Source organism: Osmerus mordax, chromosome 11 (assembly GCF_038355195.1).
Source record: "Osmerus mordax isolate fOsmMor3 chromosome 11, fOsmMor3.pri, whole genome shotgun sequence".
Lineage (NCBI taxonomy): Eukaryota > Metazoa > Chordata > Actinopteri > Osmeriformes > Osmeridae > Osmerus > Osmerus mordax.
The window spans coordinates 9,159,664-9,179,003 of NC_090060.1; the positions used below are offsets into that span (position 1 = coordinate 9,159,664).

Genomic DNA, 19,340 nt, shown 5'->3' on the forward strand with positions numbered 1-19,340 from the left:
CCTCACGTTTTGTTCGTCAACAATACAAATCGCGAGCCACTTCCGCAAGAGGGCATTTGGGGTTTTCATTGGTCAACACGTACGGATCATGTGACCTGACCTAAATACACAAGTCAGACACGTCATTGTTTCATTAGATACTGTTTAATAGCGCAAAATATTACAACATTTAATTAATGCCAACAGGTTTAGAAGATATTGGGGATTACGTAGTACAGATATCGCCAAAGTATGCCATATTAAAGTCAACTATATCGAATAATGTACAGCTCATTGGGAGTTCTTAAATTATAATAGCCTACTAGGGAAAGCAATCAAGTCAATTTTGTCCCAAATTCACAATACTAGTTCAAGAGGTCCATAATAGACAGTGGTATACTTCTGAACTGTCTTTCTCTGCCTCTCCAAGCGCTGCCTGCCTACAGGGAAAAAACTACTTGATATTTTGGAACTTCTTCAGACTATTTGGAAATTCTGAGATATTCAAAAATGTAACTGAAACTTGTATGTTAATTGTTTAGGAGTCCACTCTACACAAAAGTTCACTTACTTCTGTTGCAGGGTTTTGAGCAGTCATGTTCTTTGCAGACCTCTACATCACAATGGAAGTATACCTGATACACAAATGATTATGCATTAAAATGTCAATTTAATGTTAAGACAGCTCTGTACCATTGACATCTACTCTGATAAATTGGCATCATATGTCACCTACCAATTGTTGGAACTGACTGGGTTTCACAAAAGCGAACTGCTTGACTATAAACCACTTGTGATGAGAGGGATACTTTATGATCTTACTAGGGACTACTGGTAGGACCACTGTTCTGTGGGTGTCACCGCTAAAGGGACACCTGCCATTGAATACAGAGGGAAATGTAGTTACTCAGAGCTTTGTAAAATGTATATTAAATGTGCTGATGAGAGCAAATATACAGTAACATCAAACTCTATTCTGCAGACGTACCCTTTAACCAGAAGGTTCCATCTACGTTGGTCAAGTGGGTCTTCACTGGTTGTGGCCCAGCAATCTTCTAATCGGAGCTTTAGCTCCTTGTCTTCACATTTCAGAAGAAACACCTCCACATACACTGGCTTCCCGAGCTTGAGCTTCACTGGGAGGTCTTTGTTTGAGTAGAAGGAACTGTAGGAGGAGTCTAAAGACAGCACATGATGATCTACTGATACAAGTATATTACTTCTGGACTGTACAAAATGGGATATAGTGCTCTAATATATTCTGAACTCACACCATGTTAATTGACAGATCTTTATGAAAACCTAAACACCTTTAGCAAACCTAATTTCAGCCCGAAGAATTCCTTCACTCTTCAGTGCTGAGGATTGTTCGGCCCCCTCCCTGTAGACCTCCATCCCAATTTGGGACACTCTGGTCAAGGCATAGCTGCAACGCACTGTCAATCTATGGAAAAGGCATGTTAGAAGCAACAGAAGCAATGGCTTTGTCTGCCATTTGACTATGGTCTTATAACTGCTGAAGCATCAGATGTTGTGGACTTCTCACCTACCTTGTTTTTCTAGTCATAACTTAAAACAACCATCCAATTCATACCTGAAAGGGGCATTGCGAAATGTAGATTCTTGTTTATGCATCAAAAGTCGCTGTGCTTCTACTTTCACCCAATAAATAACTTTTTCGTGATCCATCTGAAAAAGATAGAATACATCCCACAAGGAAAAGTCACTGCAGAAACTGAATTGTGAGATTTTGGCAATTTATGTTGGGCAACTGTACCATTTGCAGGACTATACTTACCAAGAATTGAGTGCCACAGGAAGTGAATGGGAAACGGAAGGTGACAGAGTCAGAAGTCTTGGTTTGGGGCTTGCAACTGGGACTTTGGTGAGACACAATGTGCACTGTGTCCAGGTTCAGAGGTGGGACAGTGGCATTCTGGTTGATGGTAATGGTAAAGCCATCCTTGTCGCAATGTTTTGGATAATGTCTATGAGGTGCATTTCCGACTGTGTTGATTTTTTCTGAAGATAACAGTAACAAGCTCCTGATAACTCATAGAACTAAATGTAAACAAAGATGAAATGTACCAAAGCTAAATATATTAATTGCTGCAACTTCTGTAAAACATGAGGGAAATTGATACCTTTAATGGTAACAGTTGTCAAGGTGCAGATAAGAGGCACTGTCTTGTTGATCTCTACCTGTCCCCCTTTTGCCAAAGCTTTGATGACAACGGTCATACTTGCAATACTGCCCTAAACATTTCAAATAAATGAATAAATACATTTCAGTCAAAACAATACCTGAGACATGGGCACAAAAAGCAGGGATGGAGAGTTAAGGAGGAATCAAGGGAAGTATGTTTCTTAACTTACTTGTCTTTTGACGAGACAGCCATAATAAGGTACAGCTAATAGTAGGAAGCTGCTTGTTTCATCAATGAAGTAGTGGCAAGGGAAAGCAATATCTGTTGCTTTGAAGTGCCTGCCTTGCTCATCTGAATTACAAACCATTTAGCGTGGGTAGCCACATCTAACAATTCTTTTGTAAAAAAATACATATTTCGTGATTTACTTACTTGCAACCTACCTTTGACATAAATAGTGAATTGCAAATTTTTAAATGGTTCTTTTGCAATGTGAATGACCATGTAGTTTTCATGACAACTTGCTGTGTCCTTTATGTCTTCTGTTGCAGTTTTAAATATTCCTTTTGAGGTATGACCACAGTGTAAAACTGATAGTGATAGAATAACAATAGACACCACAGCATTGCAATACTTCATCATTGTCTGTCAAGACTGTCAGTGAGTGCGATGTTTCAATGACCATCCACAACAACAGGTGATTATCATTTGCTTTAATTGCCTTGATTATCATATTCACAATTTCCCTCTCACTAGACTTTGGCAGACAAACTACATTTTCACTACAGCATACAGCATACAAACATCAATACAAGTTAAACTCTTGGTGAGATTTATAGAATATACAAGACACATATTGTCTTGCTCTGCATGTTATATACTTACACAAAAGAAGATTAAGCTAAATCTGCAACATCTATTTAAGATTACTTTAATCTACATTAACAAACTGGAAATTCTCTCAAATTGACTGATGGCATAATTTTGACAAAACATTACTAAATATTTTATGTTGAACTCAACTAGTTCTTAAAAAATAAATAAAAACTGGATGGCAAACTATTTGAAAAGTTTAATAATCATTGTATGTACTATATGGTCAGGAGCATTTTGGTGAGTATGTACAGCTAAATCAAGTGCACATTAATAAATGCATACATTTTTATTCATGTAGAAAACCACAAAGCTATGACTGTGCAGCTGCATGTAAGCGTTCATGAGTTTTACATGAATACCTTAAAATACACATAAATTCAAAGTTGTCTGATATTTTACCCAACCATCCTTTATAAGTTGAGCTGATCCATGTTGTTATTGTAGAGAGGGTTTTCATATTCACATTCTGGAATGAAAACACACACACACACACACAAATATATACAGTGCCTGAAAAGTATTCAGACCCTGGACCAATTCACTTATATTATTTAACTTCAAATGCTACATTAAAATCATTATGGGATTAACTTAATTTAAATAATTTATTATGGAATTGTAATTGCTCAACTTCAATAATTGTGTTAAAAATGTGAATCCCATAATTGTTTTTGTTTTTATTTTCTCTGAAACTGTATTTGATCCTCACTGTTTTTAATCCTCAAAATGTAACCCCATTCAAATTCAGTTCTTGTGATTTTTCAGTTGGTAAACATTTTCTTTTGAATTGGTCAGAGGTTTGAATACTTTTGTAAGAAACAATATATTTCTGTATAACAAAAAAATACTACAAACAGTATGACCATGATAAGCAATAAGAGAAATATAACTTACTGTGTTTGGCTCTCTTTCTCCAAAAACTTGCTGCAATGGAGACATTATATAAAAATACAATCTTACAGCTATGACCTCTGATTTGAAAACCATAAATAAATAAACAAACAAACACCTCTTTGACCGTTTCCTATTGGAGATCTTGCTTGTTGGTTGAGCTCTGCTTGATTTACTGGGTTTGCATTAAAGGGTTTGCATAAAAATGAACAATTGTATTGTATCATCATTGAAGGCGAAATGCTGTGTAACATTTTGACAGTGATTGAAAGTTGACTTACCATAGGAATGTCGTCCAAGACTTGCTTGACGTAATCTGCTAAAGAGTTCTGTATAGGGAGAAGTTACAGTAGGAGTTACAAAAACATATGTACTGTTTTGAGACATGCTTTCAATGTGTGTGTTCCTAGGCATGTTCTTTAATCACCTCTATGAAATGTGACACGGTGTCTTCTCTGACTTTCATTTGTGGATTGATTATCTTGAGAGTTTGGGACATTTCTGGTAATATCTTGTTGTTGATTAATAGTTGGATCATGCTCATTGTTTTCTGTTAAAATAAACAAGTAACGGTTCAATATTGATCCAAAACAAATTAATTCAACTCGATTGACTTTTTCTAATGACATTAAACATGGTTTAAATCTGAAGCACTGTGTTTTATGAAGAGGACAAACCACCACTCACCATAAATGATCCCGCCATTGGCGTCTCCAAATGTAGGGTGAAATGGTTGAAATAATAATGAAACAATCAGTTTATCTTAGCTTCAGCTTGTGTATGTATGTGTGTTATACCTTGTGTGTGTATGTGTGTTATACCTTGTGTGTGTATGTGTGTTATACCTTGTGTGTGTATGTGTGTTATACCTCTCTGTTGTTGCTCTTCCCCTTGTCCTATATGTTCGTCACATGCAATGACCTCAGGGGGAGGGGCTCTGGCCGTTGTGCCTGTGATATTAATATGAATGTATGTATGAATCTATTCATCATACTGTGAATTGTGATTATTGTGATGTTGACTTGGTTTGATGGATGTTATATCCAAGGCTAAATTTACGGTTTTCATAATTCAATAGAAGCATAGAGTTCAGACCTGTGTGGAAGTCCTCATTTTCATAGTCAGGTTGGCTCTTTTTGCAATGCCCTAAAACAGTAACAAAAATGCAGTCAATTTCTTAAAGGGGACAACCTATATCTAAACATTGTGTAAATGTATACATTTCTGTCAGAATTGAAGTTACTTGCTTAAATGTACAGTGATGTGTGTAACAAACCATTATGGATTCACATTACTGTTACTCGAGTGAGATACAGTATAATGCATGGTCTCACCTGTAAATTTCCAATGAAAGACGCAGCATGTCATCAGAAGTAGAATGAAGATGACCACTCCAGTAGTAATGTAAAACAAATGCATTATATTTTTGTTCCAAGCCCCTAGGGTTAGATAAAAGGTTTTATTCACATGCGTCTACAGGAAATGCTACCGAGAGATCTACAACCCACACTAGAAACAATGCTAGTGACAGAAAGTGGTCGTGAAAAGGAAAATTGACCACACAGAATGCTTTTTGCAGTCTGTTTCACAGGTCTCATTGTGTTGCATGTGACTTCCTCCTTCAACTGAAGCTCCCTTTAACTTTTACCATTAACAGTTTTTAAGCCAGTTACTCCACCTAAGATTGAAAGTCTCAATGGTGCAGATAGGTGGTATTTAGGATTTGAGCAGTGACAGTTCACCGTTTTGATTCAACTTAGTTACACTTGAATTGCTTGTTTTAGCATCAAATCACAAGACTTGTTTTCCCCTAAAAATCCCTCCTTTTTATAATTTGCCAATTAATTTCCGCATGATAAAATTATCAGGTGAAATAATGACGACAGTACAGAGGCTACATGACCTACCTGTTGCACACAGGCTGCAACACAACTCAACACTGTAATACTAGAAACACTCACAGAACTAAATTACTTACCCTCTTCAGCTTTGGTGAGCTCCACTCTACGGCACTCATCTCCCCACTCACAGCAGTACCAGCCAAGGTCAGTGTCCTGAAGGACATCGATGCGGATAGAGTAGTTACCAAGTTTGCCCTGGTTAGGAAAGGCTTTCACTCTACCATCTCTTGGGTCCTTGAAGTCAGTCTGGCCTTTGGCTGTGATACTGACTAGTCTAGAACCAGGAGGTCTGCTCCAGAACACCCATTTCTGATGGGAGCTGTTTCCAAGCCAAGTATCTTTGAAGCTGCAGTTGAGGAGCACTGTGGAGCCCAGTGAAGCCTCCAGAGTGGTCCTATCACAGGAATCCAGACAATTGTTCTTCCCTAGAGATGGGTGGTACAGGAAATGCTTCAAATGAAAAAGCACAACATCACATTTTGTGACACCTTGGATGAAGTGGCTATTGATCTACCGAGATTCTCTCCGGGGAACCTAAACATAGTGGACATAGAGAGGACATGCTCCAAGGGTGATATTTAGTCAGTGCAGTCACAGACAGGGACACCCATCACACAAATGGCAATCTATGCTGCATTACAATAACATAAGTTATGTATATAGTATCTGATCTGAAGGTACTCAATTAACCATCCCCTAACACTAACCTTGCTACTTTTTGTATACAAATATAATAGCGGTTGATAAGTTGAGTACAATAACTCATCTTAGCTTAAATGAAGGTAACTTATATCTGCAAGATACCATTTGAAATTTTTTGTTGCATTGGTTTTATTGTTTTTGTTTATATACTTTTTTCTCTCACATAACCAGAAGACTAAAGACAAGTTTATTCTTTCAATAAAGGAAAAAGATTCTGTGACAACTAAAGCCGAAGAACTGACTTGAAGTCAGGTAAGAAGTAATCAACCTTAATTTAAACATTTTCATAAAGAAAATTAAGTAAGCACTTACCATTTGCAGGAACACACATATAGCACAGGACTATACAGATAATACAATGGTTAATATTGAAAAACAAGAACATTCTCTAACGTTGTGTAGAACAACTCTGTGCACTGGGTGAGTGAGCAATGGAGTCAGTAAGAAACAGAGAGGGTGAAACCATTGCAGTGGAGAATGTAGGTGTTCCTTAACTGCACATCCTTCCTCTCCCCCGCCCCCTCAAGCCTTTACAACAAATATCTCATAATAAAAAAAATTTTGGGAGTGTAAAAATATAGATATGCACGGAAATGTTGCATTCTTTAATGTGCTATCTGCATCTATTTACTGTATCAATTTACTGCTATATATTTACTGCTTGATTTATGCATTCTTTTTAAACCTACAACACCCAGAGGTTGCCATGACAAGGAAAGGCACGCTATAAATAAATTGCATTGCATTGTTATTGTTCTTTCTTGAGTTCAAATGTCACATCCAAAAGTTTTGTTTTGTTTCACTTGAAGGAAAAACAAGAATGAATGTTTTAAGTGAGTTAGCAAAAGTAATCCAGACAGAGTATGTGGCAAATGAGTCCTCTGGTTTCGGGCTTCTCAGAGCTTGGCCAATCCCCCTCAAGTGGAAAGCTAGATGAGGAGATGTGGAGATGTTGGGATGCAAAAGTAAAGACTTGTGAGTGGCTGGTGTAGCAAGGTATGTATAGTAGGCTACAGACTAGCTTGAGTTATACATTGGAATAATTGATGAGTGTCTGCTAAATGCATAAATGTAAATGTGTCAGGCCTGTATTTTATGTAATCAGGTGCGCAGATGAGGTGTCAGATGGAAATTGTGGTTTATCTTCTTCTCTTAAACCTCAGTTGCTTCTAACTCATCTAACTCTTAACTTCATTTTATTTTAGGTACCAGTATGAACTGTAGCAAACGCAACAAAGTAGTGGTGAGCTGACATTTCTGAAGACCACAGTAGCTTCCTGTTGCAACTACATTTACATTTAGTCATTTAGCAGACGCTCTTATCCAGAGCAGGGACATTCCCCCGAGGCAAGTAGGGTGAAGTGCCTTGCCCAAGGACACAACGTCAGTTGGCATGACCGGGAATCGAACTGGCAACCTTCGGATTACTAGCCCAATTCCCTCACCGCTCAGCCACCTGACTCCCTACGTGACATAAGACAATGTGGCCTTACTGGCAATGAGCAGCACAGATGTAAAGCACAATCTCTCATGGGCCTGTGTTGGAACAGTTAACAGTTAAACTCGCAGGTAGTGAAACACTTGGGGGAATTAACACATCTACCTTTTGTCTCTGTGATGTACTTTGAAGTCTCTCTTTGGGGAATTTCTTTCTATGTATGGCTATGATATAATTTCAAATGTAGTATTTTGTGAGTGAATGAGTCATATCATTCGAAGGAAAAGAAGGTGTCCCTATTCAATTGACAACCTCTATCTTGCCTTAACATCGTAAAATCAACAATGTTCAATAATTGGAGATAATGTACTTTGAAATACTACAGAACATTCCTGCTACAACAAAAACAACAAAAAGAGGTAGTACAAGCCAGAGCAGTAATACCACACAGATGCTCTCAGGAGATGAAGAATCCACAAAACAATGATTCATAATTCCCTTTATACACAATTATTACCTGCAGAACAACCACATCTTGACCCTTCCTTATCAACATATAACTAGCAATGTGACAGTAGGTTACACAATGAGGTTTGAGACAAGTAAAGAGTCCGTCCAGCAACTCCAGATTTTAGCATATGAGTGGTGGGGGCAGGGTAAACCCAGCCTTACAGTATCACCAGGGAAATGTGATGTTGCAGTAAAAAAACAAATGACAAATGGGAAACTGTCCACATTACTTCCTAATACAACCATATGTAACTTTGACTCACACAGATGGTTTGCATTCAGAACACCCATGGATGTCTCTATCTGCTTGTCCAAGTCCACCATTTCTAAACTGGGCAGGGAAAGACTATGTGAACTGAACAAACTGAACATTTTGTTTTGTAATTTCGCGTGTGAGACTTCCTCATTATATTTGGTCACAGTAGTGTACAGGAAGCACCCACTTTGAAATGCTTTGATATCATAGCATACCCTGTCTAATTTCATGTGAACCACTTCCACAATCTGTAGGCTGAACTGAGCAACAGTTATTTTAAACTTTATCAAAAGTCCAGGAAGTGCTAAGAGTTTCTCTAAACTGTCAGAACTCATAAGAAGAAACATGATTTTGGGAGTCTTATTTCTGGCAGGTATGTAGGAACAGTCATTATAGGACACCTAAAATGTTTTTACAGAACTCTATGGAGTGTGGTTCTTAACAATTTTTGATTAGTTCACTATTTCCTTTGTTGGGTTTTTCAAAAAGTGAATATGGGACAAATCATACTCATGCTTTATAAAGGTAATGTAAATGGTTTGTTCACCATTTGCTAATGCTTTCTATACCAGCGCATGTACCATTAACAGATTATAAACTACTGGTTTGCAACTATATTAACAAGCTGTCTATAAAGTATGGTAATGCAGTTATCAAACACCTTATGAATTGTATTATGAATCAAATCCATAATGTTTAACAGTGTTTATTAATGATTAACATAACATTTAATAATAAGCTTATTAACTATTTAATAATGTATTGTTAATAATTCAAAATGTTTTATAAAGGATTAACTAACTATTAGTTAACACTTTGTAAATGCCAAAAAGCGTTGACTTATTATAAAGTGTTACCCAGTATTCTCTTTGAGTTGATTAGTTATAAAATCATGTTCAGACAACAGATATGTTTTGTGTTACAGTTATCCACTCAGCAGCTGGGTTCAACATTTTAACAAATCCTGTAAGGACTTTTCAGGAAAAAGATGATTTATTTGGACAAACCACTGTTCAGTCCAAAAAAGGGTAAATTTCAATCGGTTCAACCATAATCGTACTTCAATATACATAATGTACACAGTACAGCTAGTTGTTTTACATTACAGTGTAACATTTAATCCTCTACAGAGCCTTGGTCACATCCCCAAATTCAAGACCCCCAGCAGTGTTTAATTGTACAATTGAGGGCATGTGTTCCAAAGTTGAGATCTCAGGTAAAGAAAGTAAAACACATACTTCTTAAAGCTCAAATATCTGAGTGTCCAGTCAACATACGTTCATTTTAGGTAAAGGGTAGTTTTAAGTTTCTACTGTAATTTTTGTTTTTTTTAACAGCTCCTGCAAAGAAAGGGCTCAGGCCTATTGTGTCAGCTGACAACCGTTTGACAGAGGACATTGAGCAACATATGGTAAGTTTATAAAAATTGAACCGATTCCATAGATAACACATTTGAATTTAAATACTATTAAAACCTGTGACAATGCATGACTTACTGCATCTTTTTACATTGATAAACACGTTAATAAAGTTTCATAACATATTGTGTGAATGCAAGACAAGGTGTTTTAATGTGTACTATAGCTTCAGTATTATCTGTGGTTTGTCTGCTGACAAACCACAGGTTCCTGTTTTTGGAGGTGTTATATAGACAAGGCTTTCGGCATCATGTAGCGGGCCGTAGGGAGGGGAGCTGGAAGTGGCCTGCGTGCCAGTAGTTTGAGATGGCAGTGTTAGAATGTCCTGATTGTTATCTTTTACTCAACACAACCCTCTTACACGTAAGAGGAAATGTGAATTCAAGATTGTAATTTAAATAATCTTGTTCACAGCAACTCCTCCTAAAGTTTCTTCTTTGAATCCATAGGTCAGGGAGGAGTTGAATTAGTTATTCTGTTCATTTGTTTCAGTATCCTAATATAAGTCAGACTCATGAGCAGTATGGCCAACACTGTAGTTATACTTAGAAACAAGAACAATGTGTCTCTACATCTTCTTTTAGTGTAAACTGAACATGAACCACATATTGTTGCACACATTGTCTACACTTTGTAACTGAAAATATGCAGTATATGATATAGAATACGATATTGAGTATATAGGCTACTGCTATCAACTAGTACAACTAGTAGTGATTGATGGTACTGCTATCAAAATTAGATTGATTCTTCTTTGAGATGTTGGATGTTTTTTGAACATATATTTAATGATGGCTATTGCTTTGTCTGTTGTCATTCACAATGCACTGTTTGATGTTGTTTGTACCTGTTTGTACATTGTATTTCACTTAGTTGTTAAATCAACTGAATCTTCTGTTAGCAGTGACTACATCTTAAACCTTTTTTTAATCACAATGATCATGATCATTGTCCTGATCATCCTCAACTCTTGTCCCACCAGTTCTGTCAGCAGGCGAGGAATAAAGTGACCATGAATGAGGACTTCAATGGAAACTGTGCCATCCTTATTGCTTCAAGGATGGAAGGAGAATACATCAACCCTGCTGCACTGGGTAGGCAGTGGCATCACAATTGTAACAATAGTAGTAATTGTAACATATTTGAACAGCATGCCCTTGTGTCACACTGTGAACATTATGAATACATTACTTTTACTTTAAATACAACTGATGATGATTTATGCATTGTATGTACAAAACAAACGCATAATGCATGATCCCCTATGGTGTACAATTTTGTACAAACTTAATAGTAAGGGAAAAATGCGGCCTGTTACCTTTTTTTCTTATAGTCGTTGAACAACTGGGAAGAAACATCACCACCACCAACAACAACAACAACAACAACAAAAACAATAACAATAACAATAACAACAACAACAGTGAAGATGATGAGGATGAGGATGGTATGATTTTTTATGAACTAGTTTATTTATGAATGAATTCAGTCTAATGTTTCTGCTGTATAGAAACAGTGTTTTCTATGGTGACAGAGACATGTCAATGCTTTGCAAAAGCCACAACACAAATGCAAAAGCTGCAACACAAATTTCCTCCTTTGCATTTGTGTTGCAGCTTTTGCAAAGTGTTGACACTTCTCGGCCACTTTGTCAACTTTCCAAGCTTTTACCTTTTTAACTCCTTCACCTCCTCAATAACTATGATGTTAGCTTTTGGTGGGAGTCAGGTGGATGAGCGGTTAATGAATCAGGCTAGTAATCAGAAGGCCGCTGGTTCGATTCCCGACCGTGCATAAAAATGACGTTGTGTCCTTGGGCAAGGCACTTCACCCTACTTGCCTCGGGGGAATGTCCCTGTACTGACTGTAAGTCGCTCTGGATAAGAGCGTCTGCTAAATGACTAAATGTAAATGTAATGTAAATGGTTATTGTACATTTGAAATAACTTTTTTCCACTAGATCCTGGGACTGAGATTGCATTTGTACTTGATGGTTCTGCAAGTCTCAGCCAATCTGACTTTGAGAAAGCAAAGGAGTTTATCTCCACTGTTATGAAAAATGTTTGGGAAAAGTGCCTCAATGTAAGTACTGTGTGTACTATGCAACTTTACTGTACACATCAACAAAAACATTTCAAGACTAGTGACACTTATTAACCAGTTCAGACCTTCATGTCGTTGAAATCCAAATTGGTTTGAATGTATAAAGTGTCACCTTCACATTTATTTATATACAGAAAATGCTGTGTTTGTATATATTACGAGAAGAAAACTTTATTTAAGATTTATCAAAAGGGATTATTTTTCAGTGTGACTTTGCTGTACTTCAGTATGGGACAAATATCAAAGCTGAACTCTTGCTAAAAGATAGTATCAGCAATAGCAGCAAAGCTCTTCAGACAGTCTCAGACATCCAACATCTCAAGGAAGAAACAATGACTGCTTCAGCCATAATCCATTTGTGGTAAAGATTACATCAATACAAATAATGGTATTAAGTAGAATTCAATTCCAAATTGTTACAGATATATGCATTTGATGTTAAAATCTTTATTAATATTTGTTTCAATGTTTCTCTTTTCAGTAAACATGTTTTTGTTGCCGAGAATGGGTCAAGAGAAGACTCAAAGAAAATAATGATTTTGTTGTCAGATGGGGAAATCACCTATCGGGATACATTTAATCTAACAGAAGCTCTGAATTTACTCAAAAAACAAAACATTTCAAGATATGCTATTGGGGTAAATCTTAGCCTGAATAATCCCTGAATCATTGTTCAGTTCAAGTTGATATTTGCACCTATTGACATAATAATAATACCAAATTATAAATAATTATTAGTTATAAAATGGTATGAATGCATTACAAATAAGATCATTTAATTTAATGAAGGAAATAAATTACAGGTTGGAAATGCAAATGCAACAATTGCTGACATGAAGACAATTGCTCCAGATAACCATTTTATGGTTGGGGACTACAAAGTTTTGGACAAACTTCTCTCTCTGTTACAGACCAGTATCATTAAAGGAATTGAAGGTACTATAATATTGTGGGAAAAGCTAGTATTGAGTTTATATCGAGTAATTATCTTAATTATGTATACATGAAGTAAGTCACAACATGTGTGTATGTGCATGCACTTGATTGTAAATTGCTGTCTAACCAAGTGGCTGTGTTGGATTTATAAATAAGGATTAAAGCAAGGGGCCGGATTTACGTTTCAACTTGCTGAGGCTGGATTCAGCAATCACATGGCACCTGATGTAAGATTCATGGACAAATCCTGTTTTGAAGCCCATTGTTTCAAGGGCAACAACTTCCTAATTTTGGTGTATTACTGATTCTTCCAATTTCTCCAATTAGTCATTACAGCAGCAAAATTTATGTTTCTAGGGGTTCCTTCTGTTTGGAGCTGTGGGGGCTTATGACTGGAGCGGGGGAGTTATACTGAAGCACCGTGAGCAGAACACTGTGACCTTCTTAAATGGGTCCTCTAGAGAATCATGGTTTTCCTATTTAGGTATGAACCTTGGAAAGTTTGTGTATCGTGGTGTTTGTTTCACCTCATATTCCCATTCTAATGTATTAATACATGTGTGTGTGTGTGTGTGTGTGTGTATGTGAGACAGGTTACAGTGTGATATCAGCGGTGGATTCCTTTGAGACTTCATACATCTCGGGGGCTCCTCGTTATAACCTGACAGGTGGGGTATTTGTCTTCAGTGCTAAATCACATGAGCTGATTTCAATACTTCAAGGGGATCAGGTTAGTCAATGAATGTATCTGATGGATTTTTAAAACCATTTTGGTTTTAAGTCTATTGAGTCTATTGGCTGTGAGCATTTATAATACTATATCTTGAATTCCAAATTCCTTTTAAACTTTTGTAGGTTGGCTCCTACTTTGGATCAGTCCTATGTGCACTGGATACAGACAAGGACAGTAAGACAGACTACCTGCTCATTGGTGCTCCACACTTCCACAGAAGGGGCGAGGAGGGTAAAGTGTATGTGTACAGGCTTCACCAGGTAAGTGAGTGTCGAGTTGTTTCAATTTGTATTCATACTACTTTACCATACACTACTGTTCAAAAGTTTGGGGTCACCCAGACAATTCAGACAGTTTTCCATTAAAACTCACACTTTTATTTATCAAATAAGTTGCAAAATGAATAGAAAATATAGTCAAGACATTTACAAGGTTAGAAATAATTATTTTTATTTGAAATATTAATTTTGTTCTTCAAACTTTGCTTTCGTCAAAGAATGCTCCATTTGCAGCAATTACAGCATTGGAGACCTTTGGCATTGTAATTCTATTTCTTCTAATCATCCATTAGTCTTCTAAGGTAATTAGCAAACACAATGTACCATTTGAACACTGTAGTGAGAGTTGCTTGAAATGGGCCTCTATACACCTATGTAGATATTTCATTAAAAAACAGACGTTTCCACCTAGAATAGTCATTTACCACATTAACAATGTATAGTTTTTTGTTATCTTCATTGAAAAAAGTGCTTTTCTTTGAAAAATAAGGACATTTCTAAGTGACTCCAAACTTTTGAACGGTAGTGTATATCCACTGTTAAAAAGCCATTGCGTATTGTTATTTTGCACAGCAAATGTGGTGTCAAACATCTTCAAGACATGTCTCCTAACAGTTGTTTTTTGAGGGTGATTATGATTATGTTGTGTGCTCAGGGAGTATTTTTGAAGGAAGATTGGGAGTGGCAGGGTTTGGACAATTACGAGTTTGCCAGGTTTGGGTCAGCCATTGCCACAGTGGGCGACCTAGATGGGAACAGATACAATGATGTGGCTATTGGGGCTCCTCTAGAGGAAGATTCTGAGTCAGGGCGTTCTGGAAGTATCTACATATACAACGGAATCCCTGGAGGGATAATGCATGAATTCACACAGGTGAGTCTTTGGAGATAGGGCAGCTACTTTGTTACTTTGAAAGAGTGAAAACTAAATATAAAAAAGTTGGCTGTGAAACTAAAATTGAAATTGATAAAGAGTACACATATGGTGTTGACATCATATATAATTTGAAATCTTGTCCTACTGTCATGCAGAGAATATCAGCTGGAGATTTTGACATGAAACTTCGCCATTTTGGTCAGTCTGTCAGCGCCTTCTCTGATCAAAAAGACAACCAGAGACAAAAGTACATTAGTGTTGGAAGCCAAGGCAAGGTCACTGTACTGGAGTGAGTCCAATATTATGTTAAATTGTTTCACGTGAACAGCATAAAGAGATTCATTTAAAAATTGCTAGAGAAAATGTATTGTTCTTTGTCAACATTATTTGGTATTGGACGGTTCTATATCCTGCCTGTCATCTCTAACAGATCTGTGGACACTTTAACATTATTCTGCACGTTGCCACTAAAGCAGCTTATTTTAGTTGAGGATGCAAATACTAATTAACAAATATTAATTAACTTTCTATTTATTCCAGAACTCTGCCTGTCATTGCCTTTGAACCTAAGTTAATCTTGAAACCTAACACAATACTTATCCATGCGCAAGCAAACACTGTCCCCACCATTTTGATCAACTTACACATCTGCTTCAACTCCAAGAAGGAAACAATTAAGTGTATGTACTATACAGTATACTGCTTTGGAATGTACACTTTAGGTTGATTTTAAATGACAAGTTTTTGATTAACTGTTCTTTTTTTTTGTTTGTTTTTTTACCAGCTGGTGAAAATCTTACAATTTCCTACATCATTCATCTGGATGCAGGACAAAACCAAAAGCGCCTATTTTTTAAAGATGAAACAGCCAGAGAGTCCAATTTCACATTGCTACCTGATATTGAATGCCTCGGAAGTCCAATCGAACTGCACTTTAAAGTAAGTTCTAACGGTGTCAATTCATCCTTGAAAATGTTATAGTCGTTATTGAATTAACAAATAATTCATTCGTTTTAATAATTTATAATGAACTATTGGCTATTGCTGCTTATTTAACACCTGGCAACATCAACGTTGTCTTTCCCCTTCACCCAGGGCTGTTATGACTGTTTCTCACCCATAGAGGTCAGGTTAAAATTGTATTTACCCTCCAAGACAACTTCAAAACCTGTTCGAATTTTGGATGCACTTGATTCTACAGACGTGGCTGAAAAGGTTAACATATGTTTTAGAATCAGAGCAAGTTATTGCCAAGTCAACCAGGAAGACAAAATACCCTTCAGTAATTCTCTTTGTGTAGAAACATAACTTATTTTAAACTAATAAAACCATCCATCCATTTATGCATTTTCAATCTTCAGATTGAATTTCTGAAGGACTGCAACAGCGCATGTGTCAGAAACATGAGCCTGTCTGATTCAAAACTCAGGTAAGTCCAATAAACATTTAAAATAGAAAATGGTAGTCTTAGACATTTTCAACCTACCAAGTAAAGCTGTGTATAAACATGCCTTCTTTTTTAACTATTCTGTTTCCCACTCTTTTATCTTGCTTATTAGCCATGACAAGGTTGTTATTGGTTCCAACCAGAATGTGTTGATTTCGTTCAACTTAACCAACCATGAGGATGGGACTTTCATGACAACACTTTTTCTGACATACCCCAACATTCTCCTCTACAACATGTTTATAGTGGTAATGTCATCTATAACAAACTCAGATCCTAACCTCTATAGAGGAAATGTAGAATGCTGCCTAATAACTTTGATGCGTTTCTCAGAATTCACAAAAACCGGGGGGTTCTGTTGTTTGTGAGGTCCAAGACACATCCCAGTTGAAGTGTCGTCTCTTACATCCAGTCTTCAGGAGAAATGATCAGGTAATTGGGCATCTGGGAGGCCAATATTGTAGTGGAGATTGATGTGGCACTGTCTGGTAAAAATACAGACTGCTCCTTGGCACTAACCATTGAAATACTGTTAGAACTGTGTGCTTCTGGTTGTTTGTTATTTGCTGCACTCACTATATATATTATTCAAATAATGCTATGGGGAAAAGCATCTGCTAAATGAATGAATACATCTTAAGTCTTACTTGTCTAACTCTTAAGTGACACAGTCCTTTCGCTTTAATTCAAATGTCTCAAGACTAACCTGGATTTCCCTTACTAGGCCTACTGTATTTAAAGTTGGTTTATATGGTTTCTCCAGGTCAAATTCGACATCATTTGGCAACTGGCTGACAAGAAATCACAAACACGAGAGGCTTACATCATTGCTAACTTAACCTGGTTTGAAATATTTGGTTCCACATAAATCTAGTAAAAACTTTGTCTCAAACACACTGAGACTTAAAAACATGTAATAGTCTCATACTTTTGACTTTTACTGTTGAATTATTTTGTCAAGCTGTTACATCAAGTGGTTATCTACAATGAGGGACCTGTCCATTCTATTGCTCGTATAAATGGGTTTCAAATGATATTGCAAACTGCTACTTATGAAACTGCACATCCGTCTTGTGTTTTAGTGAGAATGGAGGCACCCAAGTGTTGGATGACAAGAAGTATCACTTTGGGATAAAGAATGCTTTAAGGGTCCAACTGACTGGGTGAGTAATAATAAAACTAATAACAACTGAAGTACAAAATGAAAGTGGAGGGTTTTCAAGAAACATGAGAACATTATTATACATTTACATGATTTTTAAACAAGTTTATGGTACAATCCTGTTCCAGAGAAGCTTCACCAAACTCGCTGACAATCACTGACACTGAAGAGACAAAACAGCTGACTTTCACATTTCAGGTATGTTTGTAATGTAATCGACTTGAACACCACTCTGTAATCTTGCATCCCTATTCAACCTTCTTATGTCGTTCCAGCTCCACGGCAAGAACGATCACAACGCCGCTCTGAACGTTTCCATCGTCATAACAGTGAAGGCTGATCACACTGACTTCAAGATCAGCCATATCAAACCCAAGGTATGTCAAAAACAAAAACTGAGCAAAAAAAATAGACAACCTAAGACAGCAATGTTTTCTGTATAATCTTGATCAAACTCAATTACTGTGTTTACAGGACAAATGTAACAGGAGCACCCCTGCAAATACAGGAGTTAAAGTTAGTACTTTTACTTAGTTTTTCAACATTGGTTTGTATGGGATATTTATATGTTCTTTTTTTTCAGAAATTTGAAAAGTATCTCATCCACTGTGTCATGACAGACCTGAAGGACATTGTGATTACAGCTGAGGCTACGATCAAAGATGTGCAGGTGGGTGTACATTTACTGGATTCATGCGCATTCTTTTAAAGGGGTGTAAAGATATACATCTGTCATTAATTTTGTCGAATAAAGACAAATCTGTGAAATGAACAGTACCTAGCAAGGTCTATTGAACTCATATGGTTGCTCTCTGCTTTCCTTCTTTCAGAGTGCATCTGAGAAGATTACAGCTGAAGCCACTGTGACATTTGATGAGGATCTATATGAAGCACTGGAAGTTAAATACAAAGAAATGGTATATTTCTTTAAAATTACAAGTTTGAAAAGAGTTACTTACTAAAAAACATCAACAGAAAACTTGTTTTCATATGAGGACTTTTTGGAACCTTTCAACTATACTTGCGTTGGTCTTCAGGTTCAAGTGACAATTAGGAAGCTGGTAATAGAGAAGTCCATGGCTGCCATCATTGGGGGCTCTATCGGAGGCTTTCTGTTCCTGGCTCTCATCATGTTCCTACTGATCAAGGTATGGTTGAGGTCTCATATAGTTCATGTATCAGATCACCAGGTAACCAATAACTATAAATGTTCAAAATATTCTTTACAGTGTGGCTTTTTCAAGCGGCGCCACGAGAATGTAGTGCAATCCAATACTGGCTAGATGAGACATCCACTTCGGACTTCTTATCCAGCAGTGCTGATGTTCCTTCATTTTAATTCATAGTATTTACATGGTTGCCTCGGAAGATACATATGTGTTGTTATACAGTTTGACAGTTTTGGATATCTTTAAGCAATAAATGGCATGCTATTTTCATATTTAAGGATTCAGTTTAGGTTTAAAAAATGTAGGCCTACAGTAATGTTAGCAATGTTTTGTACCTGATCATTTTCTTATTACTTAATGTTTCATATTATAAAAATGTTTTGCATTTGTCAATTAACTGTTTAAAATTATAAAACATAAAGGCTACATACAGGAGGCTCCCCCCTTGTTTCATTCTTTCAAACATGTAGCACAACAGTAGTTTAAGTAGCCTATAAAATTACGTCAAAAACAAACA

At 36.7% G+C, this 19,340-nt stretch overlaps 2 protein-coding genes and 1 long non-coding RNA gene across 4 annotated transcripts; 1 reads left to right on the plus strand and 2 right to left on the minus strand.

Annotated features, from left to right (window-relative positions):
* Positions 1-157: 157 nt before the first annotated feature.
* Positions 158-1,334, minus strand: LOC136952188 (uncharacterized). The gene is made up of 5 exons (XR_010877815.1): positions 1,290-1,334; positions 968-1,157; positions 716-854; positions 551-614; positions 158-419 (listed from the first exon to the last, which is right to left on the minus strand). It is a non-coding gene; the product is annotated as an uncharacterized lncRNA (long non-coding RNA).
* Positions 1,335-2,830: 1,496 nt separating this feature from the next.
* LOC136951902 (uncharacterized) lies at positions 2,831-6,927 on the minus strand. 2 transcript variants are annotated; one of them, XM_067246555.1, is made up of 12 exons: positions 6,809-6,927; positions 6,065-6,219; positions 5,872-5,947; positions 5,228-5,332; positions 4,989-5,039; positions 4,763-4,843; positions 4,581-4,604; positions 4,321-4,443; positions 4,175-4,222; positions 4,012-4,068; positions 3,897-3,926; positions 2,831-3,468 (listed from the first exon to the last, which is right to left on the minus strand). In XM_067246555.1, exons 1-12 carry the CDS (start codon positions 6,879-6,881, stop codon positions 3,413-3,415), a joined length of 879 nt encoding a protein of 292 aa, XP_067102656.1. In that variant the 5' UTR covers positions 6,882-6,927; the 3' UTR covers positions 2,831-3,412. The 2 variants fall into 2 exon arrangements, with proteins under 2 accessions (XP_067102656.1, XP_067102655.1); XM_067246554.1 differs by having other exon boundaries at positions 5,872-6,219.
* Positions 6,928-8,949: 2,022 nt separating this feature from the next.
* Positions 8,950-19,249, plus strand: LOC136951663 (integrin alpha-E-like). Its single transcript, XM_067246200.1, has 31 exons — positions 8,950-9,073; positions 9,626-9,728; positions 9,831-9,916; positions 10,038-10,111; positions 11,101-11,212; positions 11,452-11,565; positions 12,079-12,200; positions 12,428-12,582; positions 12,703-12,859; positions 13,025-13,157; positions 13,314-13,384; positions 13,515-13,641; positions 13,751-13,887; positions 14,013-14,150; positions 14,824-15,042; positions 15,201-15,334; positions 15,586-15,725; positions 15,830-15,984; positions 16,141-16,260; positions 16,407-16,474; positions 16,605-16,740; positions 16,826-16,924; positions 17,256-17,335; positions 17,575-17,655; positions 17,783-17,852; positions 17,930-18,031; positions 18,129-18,170; positions 18,238-18,324; positions 18,485-18,571; positions 18,692-18,802; positions 18,884-19,249. Exons 1-31 carry the CDS (start codon positions 9,046-9,048, stop codon positions 18,935-18,937), a joined length of 3,342 nt encoding a protein of 1,113 aa, XP_067102301.1. The 5' UTR covers positions 8,950-9,045; the 3' UTR covers positions 18,938-19,249.
* The last annotated feature ends 91 nt before the right edge of the window (positions 19,250-19,340 follow it).

Excerpts from the sequence above, each read along its gene's own strand:
- LOC136951902 (XM_067246554.1), bottom strand. The coding sequence starts at position 6,881 with ATGTTCTTGTTTTTCAATATTAACCATTGTATTATCTGTATAGTCCTG. Across the intron at positions 4,605-4,762 it reads GGAAGAGCAACAACAGAGAG|ACGCCAATGGCGGGATCATT; the intron begins GTATAACACACA and ends CTACATTTGGAG. Across the intron at positions 4,223-4,320 it reads CCGTGTCACATTTCATAGAG|AACTCTTTAGCAGATTACGT; the intron begins GTGATTAAAGAA and ends CTCCCTATACAG.
- LOC136951663 (XM_067246200.1), top strand. The coding sequence starts at position 9,046 with ATGATTTTGGGAGTCTTATTTCTGGCAG. Across the intron at positions 18,325-18,484 it reads CTACGATCAAAGATGTGCAG|AGTGCATCTGAGAAGATTAC; the intron begins GTGGGTGTACAT and ends TCCTTCTTTCAG. Across the intron at positions 18,572-18,691 it reads AAGTTAAATACAAAGAAATG|GTTCAAGTGACAATTAGGAA; the intron begins GTATATTTCTTT and ends GTTGGTCTTCAG.